Raw genomic sequence first — 12,547 nt, 5'->3', positions numbered from 1 at the left:
AAGTATTAGAAAGACATTTGACTATTGATAAAAATCTGATCAGCTTATCAGACTAATGCAAGTACAGTAAACGTACACAGTCTCTTGCTCACAAATCCTATTGAGTAGAAATTTAAACAACCTTTGTTATGAACCTTGTTCCACTGACTGGCTCCTCTTATAATTTGTGAACTAACCTTCATCTTTAAATATTCAACCTGTTCCTCCAACCTGAAGACTTTTCACTCCTGTCATTTCACGCCTGCCTGTTCTCATTTATTTTTCAATTTTAGAGGGGGCCGTGCCTCTAACCACCCATGACCCTGCAACAAGAATTAAGCTCTAAATCTGAGCTTTTTAGTCATAATAACAGATACTTGTGCAGTGTGTTGATATTGTTTTAACAATTGAGACTGAAAGTGGGATTATCACGCTAAACGTGTTTGTTTAAATGACCCATTCTTGGAGTTATTTTGTCAGAATGGTGACGGGTATCAGTGGATTTTCCATGCTCTCCTAATAATTTTATTTCTGGACTCATCCTTGATCTTTGGCTGAAAACATATACGTCAACCAAGCTATTGACAGCTCTGCAATATGCAAAAAGATTTATTTTATGCAACAATAAGAAATAACACCATAGATGATATATCAGCCCTTCAAGAGAAGTTTTTGATGCCAATTTAGTTCAACTTTTTCAGTAATCCTATTTTTTTTAACCTATAAATCTTTTAATTTAACATTGTTATAAATTCTAGTATTTTATTAGTATTCTAATATAATTTCATTCTGAATAATGTAAATAAAATAAACAATATAAATTGTAAATTTTATCATTTAAAAAAAGTCTTAAATTAGTCTTATACACTAAAAGGTGTTCAGCTTTTTTGTTTGAGAGATCTAGGAAATGTCTTTCTGTTTGTAGCATGAAAAGGTGGATTTTTTTTTTAAGTTCAGGACTGTATGCTGGAAAGTCCTTCAGCTTTCAGCATCCGCAGCATGCACTCTTTCTGAAAAATGTATGGATGTCCTTAAAAAAGAAGCTTATAATGCACTCTTTGATGTCAGCATGCTTCTTTTATATAAATAGTTCTGTCACAAGAGTGTTAACTGGATTTTTCAAAGACACATTTTTTTATGCAAAAAATGTTCGACCGCAATGCATTGTGGTCTATATTCGTTAATGTAATGAGCATCGAAGCACGCTGGTTTTCCGCATTGATTTCTGGGGGGATTTCTAGTGCACTCGATTTCGGAGTAGTAGACTCGGATAGCACGACAAAATGGCGAAAATTCTATATAGTGAGTATGGAAGGAATTCAGACATACCTACAGTTAAAAATAGCCCCGCACAATAAATCGCAAATTTATCGAGAAGGGTGTACCTGCAGGCCCGGAGACCCAGCAGCGTTCTCAGGACCGCATTCTCAGGACCCAGGCTTTTTTAACACAGCGCCCCTACTGGTTGGAGTTTGTTTTGTTACTTTCTGAAGACTTTACGAGGCACATTGCACACGAGAGTAGTAAGAGTAAAAAACATGATCGAAACACAACATAAACAACTGGGTAATTTATCAGATAAATCTTAAAATATAAAAACTAAATTACCAATAAATTTCAGTTTTTTGCTGAAACATAAGCATTGATGTCTATATGAAGCTTAGCTTTGCTTTTATCCAAATTAATGTTGTTTGTGTAAATCTAAATTAATGATGGTTTATTAGCAATACATCTTGCAGAATTTTACAGCAGGCACAATTTTTGCATCTTTCCATCTTTTTTATTTGTTATAACTTTCTTTTGTTTCAGGAGTTTAGAAAACACCAGACTCAACTCTCTATCAGTAGTTAGATAAAAGTAAGAAAAACATTGGAAATATTCAGTCATAATCAAAGTTAAGGGTGAACGAAGTATACACAATTCTCACCATTAGTAAAATTTATTTTAAAAAAAAGAAGAAAAAAAAACGATAAATGGCACCCAGCAGCAATGAGGCGGTATCTCAAAAAAACAAGTTCTGAAATCGTCCTGAGGATGCTGTTAGTCCTCCAGCCAGTAGGGGCGCTGTGTTAAAAACGCCAGGGGCCTGAGAATGCGGTCCTGAGAACGTTGTTGGGTCTCCGGGCCTGCAGGTATATACTACTGAATTTATCGCCATATCAGTCTGGACAATATGCATATTGCAAAAGACAACGCAAAATGCAATAAATTATGGCCTTAAGTGTTTACACATAAACCATCTCATGGCAACTTGAAGTATTTGATAAATTAGGTCCTTAATGCTACGTTCACACCTAGTTTGGAAACACACGTTATAGAGGTCACTTCAAATAAAAAGTTTGCACAAACATGCGTTGCAAGTTTAAGTCAGTTTCTTAAGCTCTACATACAAAACATGCAGTGATTTAGCATGTGTCAAAAGTTAAACCGGGTGAATTCGACCAATCAGGGATTTGTGACGTATGGATCGCGTCTTTTTCAAAATGCAGAAGTACCAACTGTTAGAAAAGTGTTCATCAAGGAGAAACTGATTGACGTGGATCATTTAGGAAGATCTAGAATTAAAATTCTGAGACACTTTATACGTTCATTAATTCGGCGGCAGATTCCTCTGAGCATGTGCAGAAAGCCATGAATGAAACTGATAGATTTTGCATATTTTATGTGTGTGTGTCCAATCAGCATCTAATTGGTTTTTGCTTTATCTCCTGTTTTTAAGGATTATACTTTCAAAAACTATGAAAACACTTATAAAAAAAACTTAATTGAAATCACATGAAATACATTTAATCTCAAGATATATTTTCAATGTACTAAAACAGTTATTTCCCAACTTAAATAGACATTTATCAAGATGATGTCAAATACTTTTATCATTATTCAGATGTTGATTTCGTTTATAGCAGCCATAGAATGTATTTAGGGTAAATTCCCACGCTAAGTCAGCATTTCAGATGACACATTCATAATCCATACATATCAATAAATTAATGAATAAATAAACAAACAAAAAAAAAGCATTTAAGCGCTGGGACAGACTGTGCAGTTTCAGCTTTATAAGATTACAGGACAGCTTTGAGCACTCTGCCTGGTACACGGTGACGGTTGTGGCTTCCCACAGCCGGCTCATCATTATAGATGAGTGCGGCATGTTTGAGGCAGCGTGGATCTCGTAGTACTCAGAGGTTGTCAGCTTTCATCAGGAACATCGCCTCGTGGGCTAACCAGAAACCTTGGGATGATAAAAGGAGAGCGACATGCTCGACTCCAAGCAGTAAACGCTGCTTCAAATCTGGGGAAAAGACTGTGCACAGAGGAGCAGAAGACAAGCAAATATTAAAGACAGGAGGGTTATTAAGCTAGGATTTGAGTAATTTTAGATTTTTTTTTGTAAAAATGTTCACTTCAAGAGAGCCTTAGTATTAATAAAAGACTAGATATTTTTGATAATTAAAGGTTCTGTAATGATCAATGGATGTAATAGAAAGCAGGCCATCCTGTCAAACCCCTCAGGTGATATGTCGATCAGATGATTCTCATCCTCACTATTGAGCTTTGAGCTCTTCCATTTATTTCAGACACTTGTGTCTGTGATTACTATTCCATAACAACCTCATCAGGATGAAGTGTTTTCAAAGATAGATAAAGCCAAAAAACGAATTATTTCCAAAATACTTTCATCACTTTGAACTTGATCAAAATCGCTTCACCAAAGATCCTTGAAATGGAGAATTCCCACTCCAATGAAAATTGTGTTTTTTGTAGAATTTTTCTCTTGATGGAAAACATATATAAAGAACTTAGGATTGAAACTTTGTTTCTGAGTATTTCTTTCTTCAAAATTGTTGTGAATCAGGAGCAGACGATAAACTGCTTGTAGTTGTTGTATACAGACGGGCCAAAAGCTCTCTGCTCCACTCCATACTTCATACTTCCTTTAACGTCTTCATTTGTCTGATCTGGTGTCTGGCTCAAAACTATATGGCTGGATATTTCCAATATTGCTCGCCATTTTTGTTGCACTGTTAATGTTAGGTTGGGGTTATAAGGGCTGTAAGCTAGCAGGAGAGAGTTTTAAAAAATGGCTGATGGGAAATAAGTGCAGGCTTACTCTGTGCCAACAAATCAGAGGTGAATAAACTTGCAGAAACTATGTCCTAGAAAACGACAAAATGTTTTTGATTTTGCCTAAAAACGGCAGATTCGTAATTAATAGACCACCTGGAACGCTCGCAAAGTAGATCAAAAGATGATTTAAGTGCTTTAGGAAGAAAGAAGACTAAATAAAGTCACTAAGAAATGATCTTTTCACAGATACACATGCTATAGTTGGTAATAGTTCATAATTTGTCAGATTGTTCCTCAAAGTTAGTTTTTTTATATATTTAACTTTACACTACAATAACACACTTGATAAATGAAAGATAGTCTAGGAAATCACTGTGTTTTTTACTACTGGTACACCCTATGAAGGGGTTAGTACAGGGCTGGCAACCCTAGTTCTCAAAAGCCAAATCCCTGCCTGTTTTCCAGTTCTCCTTGACTATCTTGCTGCTGATTAGCTGACTCAAGTGATTCCAAATGCTGATTGACTGACCACACCTGATTTAGGTTGCCAGCATCAGGGAGAGCTGGAACACCAGCAGGGTTGTGGCTCTTGAGGACCAGGGTTCACCAGCCCTGAAGGTGCAATCACCAGTCTGGTTCACAAAACCAAACCTCAGAAAACTCTCACAAGTCATTTTTTGCACTTTTTGGGGGGTATTTTTTGATTCCAGGCACAGATATCAAAGTGGCCTCAATGACTTTAATTTATTCTGGAACTCCAGCATATCTACTGAAGTGAGGCTGTATCAGTTTTTGATGGCATTTGTGTCCAGCCAATTCACTCAAGACTCTTTGTATCCTATTATTAGACTTTTCTACCACCAACAGTTTGTTTAAATTACATGTTAATTGGATCATTTTATTGATTTTTAACAGTTAGGAAACTGAAACCAACAATTTAAAAGGAGTAAATTGTTACTTGTATGGTGGTTTTCTACCTTGATTAAGGCACTCACATACTGCCACCATTCAAGGCTCCATCCTAGGATCAATGTGAGGTTCAGTGTCTTGCCCAAGAACATTTTGACATGGACAGGCAGGAGGATAACTGAACCTGTAGCCTACCCATCAGAGGCCGACTGCTCCACCTCTGACGTCCCAGTTTAACTTTAATCAAATAAATCCTGGTTTTGTTGCTAATCAAAAATAAATTCAAGCTAACGATACAACAGGTGCAGTGTATTCATGTACATTAAGTCTCTGACAAAAGACGTTAATAATGGTGTTCCACAGGGTTCTGGCATAGAACCACTTTTGAATCTCTTAAACATTTTTTTATTGTATTTGTATTTTGTTTCTAAATTTCTTGTACTGATTCACACTCCACTAAAGTAGATGTAGTCTATGGAGCATATTGGTGTTAGTGGCTCCTCCCAGTGAACTTCTGAACTGACTTTTGGGGAGAAGTTTATCTTTTACCCTAAATTGAACCGCATGGTTAAATTAAACTGCTCTTTCAATATGACTGCTTAAAGGGAATTTCTTTCATTTATGCAATATAGACTAATTGAATCCTTTAAAAGAATGGCGCTCTTGTATTTATCTAATCCTGGCAGGAACTATAAAGAGCCATTTTTGCTGGACAGTTTCCCCTTGAGCTTATTCAACTCCATTTACAACGGGATTATCGACTCTTAGGAATGACGTGTCTAAAATGTATCAGGCTTTTTTGGCTCTCTGAGAAACTTTAAATGGAATTTAAATCCTCCTTAAAATGCAATGCTGGTCTTAGCTTCAATTAATCTAAAACATCTTGCATTTTCTCACAACTCCCGTCTTCAGCCTCAAGGATCGAATTCCTGTGATTCTCAGAGCTGACAGGTCTACCATGAGAAACTGATTATGGCTCTTCAATTGTACTCCTGTAAAAGCCTCTTCTGAGGCTTTCTGGACTACAATAAATGTCCATCTTTGGGACAGATTGTCTTTTAACTCGCTATACTTTTCTCTGTATAAAGTTTTATTTGTTTTTGATGTCTTTTTATTGTTCTTAAGTAGTCTGATTTTTTACTTATCGTCTTGTAGCTACTGGTCTCCATTGATGCCCCTTTGGTCTATCTTTACATAATAAAGATCATTTATTCATTATTTTTTCTTAAATTTAATAACTCAATAGTTCAGTGGTTGAAGCATTTTGATGAGAGTTGAGGTTTTGACAGCACTATTTTCCTTTCAGTCCTTAATTTAACATTTTATTCATCTTAAAAGGTTGTTTTCCTGTTTTTTTTCCCCCCATATCAACAAAAAACAATTTATTTTGACATCTTTTTTTCCTGATTTGTGACAAACAACTTGAAGGGCAATTTCCTTGTTTTCACATAATGTCAAGAAAAATTATGGAGAATAAAAACAGGCTATTTTTTTATAGCCTTCACTTGTAATAGAAATATATTTTGCATTTAGTGCAAATTGAATGCAAGAAAGTGGAACATTTTTAAAACTATTTGTTTATTATAATTTTCTAATTTGTCTTTTTTGTAACTAGTAATAAAAAATCGATAAAAATATATTTTCCTAACAAATAGAAAATGTGAACTGTACTTTCTGTCATTTTTTGGACACCAAACTGAAATAAGTTTAGATCGAAGAAGACGTCTTGAAAAGAAAAATATCTAGTTTACACGTTTCAATGAAAGTGTTTTTAATTTTCAAGTTTCAATATTTGAGATACAGATTCCAAAAAAAACCCACAATTTTAAGTCATTATTTATAAGGTTCTTAGTCTCCTCCCTCTCTTCAACTTACCTTTATATGATATTTTACATTCAGCTGAATTAAATCATGTTTTCAAACATTTTCTGTTGACATTTCACAGCAGCAGACAAATGAAATTTGCTAAACGTGTTTGTCTCCTGCAAGTGTAAGCTCTCTGCTCAGCATGATTATTCTCAGGAAGTCTGTACCCCACTGCTGACTTCATTTACCATCTCCTGTTCTGTCGACGTCATTTGTTGTCTCTTTTGTATAGTTGTATAGTTTTTACTCAGATGCCCACACTGGATTGGCTTATAAATAGCTTTGACGAGGCTTAGCTTAAAAAAGGTGTCCATATTTTTGTTGTAGACTAAAGCTATGGTCACAAATCCAACTGCCAAGGGGAAGCTTCGGTGGAATCTTTAATATTTCATGTCACCATCCAATTTTAGTGAAAACCGTTGGTGTTGTCATGAATGTAGATGGTGGTAGTCAGGTGTGCAGAATGTCCCGCTTTTTATACACATCGTCCAGTCAGAGCTGCTGCCGGCCAGCAATCCTCCCTGTGGCTGCCCAACTGTTGCACAATTTCGTCAGTAATCCAAATGATCAAATAAGCCCTATTACCATTTATCCTCCAATTGTGGCCCGTCTCTAATTGATGGCGGTCTCCAATAACCAATAGTGTCTCCAATAGTGTCCGGGCTCCTTTAAGATCCGTCCAACCTCGCCGGGTCACGAATAGCTGTGTGGTGATCCAGTGTAGCGATGGCCCAGAAACACTCATTGGATTTAGGGCTTAAACTTTGTGCAGTAGCATACGCCAAAGAACATTCTGGTAAGGAATCTGCACAATCCTAAATGTATCCGAGAATGGTGCAAGCAGATGGGAAGACGGGTGCAGAAAAGCTTGAAATAAACACTGGGGCTACTTTTGGAAGATATACGTTAATAGCACTTTTATAACTGCTTGTCTAAAAATTAGGTGTTTTTTTCAATAAATAAATAAATCCGATTACTATAATCTAATCTCTGTAATCCATCACTTGCCAATGTGTTAAAACTTTTCAACAGCCAATAACTCAATAGATTTAATATTAAAGAATATTATACAGGTTTGTTTTTTATTACTATTATTTGTCTGGTATTTTTAAATTGCATTACCATACTAAAAAAAACTGTTTAATTTGTCATTGTGAGATTTTAATCTGCTTTCTTTCTAAAATAAGACACATTTTTGTTTTGAAACAAGGAAATGTAAAACTAAAACTTTTCTTCTTCATTTATTTTGGTTAGTGTTTATCTAAGAATTTTTTCCAGAATAATTACAGTGTCTTTTTTTTTTTCGTTAAAGCACTGAGAACTTAGGATGCAGGATTCTGTACCTTTTCTTACCTTGTTGGAATAATATAATCCCTTAATTCACTATATTAATCTCTAAAGTTTTTAAGAGTTTTCTACCAGAAATTGCAATTGTGTCAGCACTACTAAAGTTGGGAATTTATTAAAGTGATGAATAAAATTATGAATATTTATTCAATCACATTTTAAAAGGTCTGAATTATCAGGAGGGTGATGAGAAGTAATCAGTCTCTGATTATAAGTCTTATCACTAAGTATGGAATCTGTACATTTCTTAAATCTTTTTGCAGGAATTTATGTAAAAATGATTATTAACTTAATACAAGTTTAATTTAGTCTCTAGGCCTCATGGAGAAACAACAAATAGATCCACAAAAAAACTTCAACTCAGTTCTCCAGAGATTAATCTTTATGTTTTGAACCTTATCTATAGTTCAAAGTATATTTTAATAACATTTAAAATAATTATTAGTGATTTAGGTGCATTTTTTAGCTGCTATATTGTGAACACATATCTCATAAAGAAGCTGTTTTTTAGCTGTTAGAAAATGGTTAAGATTCCCTCCTTGCCTGACACTGAAGTCCACTTTTTTTTTTCTTCCATTCTGCAGCCGAGCAATAAATATGCTGAAAAGAAACCCAGCATCTCCCCCTGACTGCAAATAGACACTCGACTCTTCAAATATGCCATGAGCACTTCTTTGCTACCAGGAGATAAAGGTGTTGGCTTAATGAGATGTTTATTTGTGCATCTGTTAGCGGGTCATTTGCTAATGAAAATCTGCTCATTAATGAAAGAGGAAGCAAACATCCTAACACAGACACCAGAGCTGAAGCAGACGCCCCGAATCCTCAGTCACACGCTGACCTCTTCCTGACTGAGCAGCATTTTTAAAAAACACCGACCTCCTGCTGCACTTTTTTTCCTCCTGACCTCTCGGCCGGCTCTGGAAAACATTTGTTTGTAACCGGATAGGAAGGCACCTGAAGTGTCAATTCCACTCAGGAGCAGATGACATTTGCTGAAGTCTTCAATAAGCTTCGATTAGATTCATGAAACATAAATGAAATTACTTTGCATAATCTGTTGACCATTAAATATCCTCTTTAACCTTAGTCATTTTTATTAAAAACATATTTTGGTTTTGGAATTTAAGTGTGAAGCAATGATTGTGGGAGGACAATCCAAAAATAAATGAAAAATAAAATAAATTGAGCTTTAAGTAATTAATACATAACAAATATTAAGTATTTTGCTTCTGTAAAATGTAAATTAAAGATGCAACTTTTTAATTTAGCTTTTAAACAACTCATTGAATCAATTTATTTTATTTCATTAAGTATTTTATGGCTTTTCAATTACTAATTTTATTGATTTAGCTAATTATTATTAATGACATAAAACAACCCAATTTTGATAAATAAACTATATTGTAGCAGTTTATTGCTTTGGTGATGGAAACTCCCACATCTGCTTTTAAATACAACCCAGTGCACACTTTAAACACACTTCTACACAACTTTAAATGTCTAAACATCTAAAAAATAATAGCAGTGACTGTAATAGCACTCCATCAAAAATATGTTCTGGCTTTTTCTTACCGGGAGCTTGCTGCTTCTTTGTCATTCTTTTCAATATCAGTATCAGCTGAGTGCCTGTGCAGACTCTGATAATGCACGAGTCAATAGACGCAGACTTCAGCGGCTGAAAGTCACTCAGCACTTTTTCAATTCAATGTGGTTTTGTTGTTTGCAGCGAACTAAAAGCCAATGTGTCACATTGCATTTCACACAGGCCATATTCAACCAATTTTAAAGTAGTTGAAAAGGAAAAGAAATTGAGTGCTCAGGTGACTCTGACCTCTTTGGTTTTTTTATGCTTCCTCCCTAGGGAACCTTTCCAAAACCTGCACAGCAGACGGCTGGACTGAGATGCAACCTGTCGACATCGCTGTGAACTGCGGCTATAATCTCAACAGCACTAACGATGATGTAAGTGAACGGCCACCGTTTGCGAGCTGCTCTAAACGTGGATGAAGGTGACGGTGCAGCGGGGAACCGTGTCCAGAGTCAGTGGGCAGGAAGAATTGACTCAGAGCATCTTTTCTCTTCTCTGCGGGGGGGTGTACTTGAGGAAAATGGCCGTATTGATCGCTGGTTTCATGACTCCAAGATCCGCCTCCTATTTATTCTCATCAGGAAGTGGGTACTTTTACTGCTTAGAAGATAAAGTTATTAACACCTGTTTACACAATAACATTTTTCACCAATGCATACTTAATATTATTTTTTTTTCATTTCTTAAGCTTTGTCTAAAGCCACAATTATTGTAACTGACTTTCTCCTTTAACCTGCCTGTCTCATCCATCCAACCAAATTTCAGGGTTTGTGTCTTGTGGGAATAAATTGCTAGAATCATGAGAATAATGTACTTTTGGTGTGTGAAGTACGATTTTTGTGTTGCTACTATACTGAGACTATACTGAGAAGGGCCATAGTATTTCCATTATTCTCATAAAGAGTTAAAGGAAGAATGAAATGATGTTTACGGTTGTTTCAATGGTGTTAGGATTTCAATAACTAAACTTTAGCAAACGATAACTCCCATACCTTATTTAAACTCCAAACTAAAGACATTGTGTCTGACAAAGAAGTGATTGCACATTTCAACTTTGACACAAAGTTTTAGTCATTCTTAATACAGACACAGAAGGAAGAAGTATTTAATCACTCGCTAATTTTGTAGGGCTCCACATCATTTACCAAAGAGGTTTTCAGTGGTAAACTGAAATGAGTTGGTGGTCAATTAGTGTACAAAGATATTCGTACTGTATGAGTGAACTTGTTTAATGATCTCATTATTAACAGAATGTGTGTGAGATGGAGTGTTTGTGGTGAAACAGACGACCAGTTCTTTGGTTTTTGACCAAATGCTTGTTTTTTAACAACAGAAAGTGTCCAGTTTATACTGTAACAAATCTGTATTTGTAGTGTCCATGATAACTAGGGGTGTGTATTGACAAGAGTGTGGTGATATGATACGTATCACGATACATGTGTCGCGATACGATACATATATCGCGAAATATTATAGGTTTTGATTGAGCTTCTACAATCAAATAAAGTAAATAAAGATAAGTGGAAAAGCCTCATAACCTTGTGGAGCTAAGGTGGCCAAATACTCTGACCATAGACTGTATATAGTATTGTTTTTACAGTCTATGACTCTGACCCACTGAGGTCTCGCTGTCAGAAAGGACAAGACCCAGAGGACTAGATGAGGGTTAACGTCCATTTGGAGCAGTTCACCTCCCACATCGTGTGGTCGGAAGGTTTTTGTGGATAAAGGAGGTTGTTCCTGACAACTTCTCCTTGTGGAGGTTAATACAAATAGATCACAAGAGAAAAATAAGAACAATAAATAAAAATGTAATAAGAAATACATATATATAAAACCCATCCATCTATTTTCTAAACCCACTGAATCCCTTTTGCTGGAGCCTATTGCAGTCGCCAGGGCAACACAGAGACAACCACACACTCATGTTCACACCAATATATAAAACATGCAACAGATACACATAACAAATTACTTTTTTTTCAGAGGAAAAAAAGACTGTAACAGCTCTGGGGAAGACTGAACCAGCTTAGGAAAATGTTTTGTCCTAGTGAGAGCTCAAGCCTCAGTATTACTAACTAGACAGATTTTGGCACAAGTAAATAAAAAAAAAAAATCAATAAAAACATAAAATTCCAATGGAGTTCATGATTTTTCAGTTAAAGCGATGATGACACTGAAGGGCTACCTTTAGTTTGATGCCGGGGACCTTTGGGGGTCTATCGGGGTGATGTGGAACCGATGTTGGTGTTAAACTCTTATCCAGTGCAGAGTTTTTTTTTCAAGCATGCAAGGCTCTTTTTTTGAGCTAATATTTGGTCCAAGCACATGCAGAACCACTGCTCCGGACTGTGGACACCTCACTCTCCAACTAGTCGATTTAACCCATTTTACTACATTTAAACACTTAAACACAAACAGAGACTTTGTTCATATTTACTGCTGGACAGGATGTAAATTAAACTAATGATGAATAAAAGAATGCAACCAGTTTCAATGTAAAGTCTATGTAAACACACATCAACCCTCATTCCAGACTTCTGTATTCAGAACTTTCACATTCATGTACGTTTTTAAGTCCAGTTTACGTACTAAATTGGCATTCACTGATTGTGTGCTGGATCAATCAATCAGTTGAACTTTTGGAAATCTTTGAAAAAGTAGAATTTTGACCAACCAGGGACTCTGATTTGGTGGTCATTTGGGTCAGGCACGTGCAGAGGGGGGGGCGCTGGGTGCTAGGGCACCTGCCCGTTTGCCCCTTGATGCCCAAAGTGCCCTTTTGTC

At 36.0% G+C, this 12,547-nt stretch overlaps 1 protein-coding gene across 1 annotated transcript in view; it reads left to right on the top strand.

Annotated features, from left to right (window-relative positions):
- Nucleotides 1-12,547, top strand: part of vipr1b (vasoactive intestinal peptide receptor 1b) — a 51,051-nt gene that overhangs the window by 18,111 nt on the left and 20,393 nt on the right. The window contains exon 4 of the mRNA XM_036217427.1: nucleotides 10,034-10,134. Within this exon, the coding sequence (XP_036073320.1) occupies nucleotides 10,034-10,134 (101 nt within the window). The remainder of the gene's footprint in view (nucleotides 1-10,033; nucleotides 10,135-12,547) is intronic.

The sequence above is a fragment of the Oryzias melastigma genome, linkage group LG20, assembly GCF_002922805.2.
Source record: "Oryzias melastigma strain HK-1 linkage group LG20, ASM292280v2, whole genome shotgun sequence".
Lineage (NCBI taxonomy): Eukaryota > Metazoa > Chordata > Actinopteri > Beloniformes > Adrianichthyidae > Oryzias > Oryzias melastigma.
Note: the sequence above shows the minus strand (reverse complement) of the source record. Positions and strands in the feature narration are given on the sequence as shown.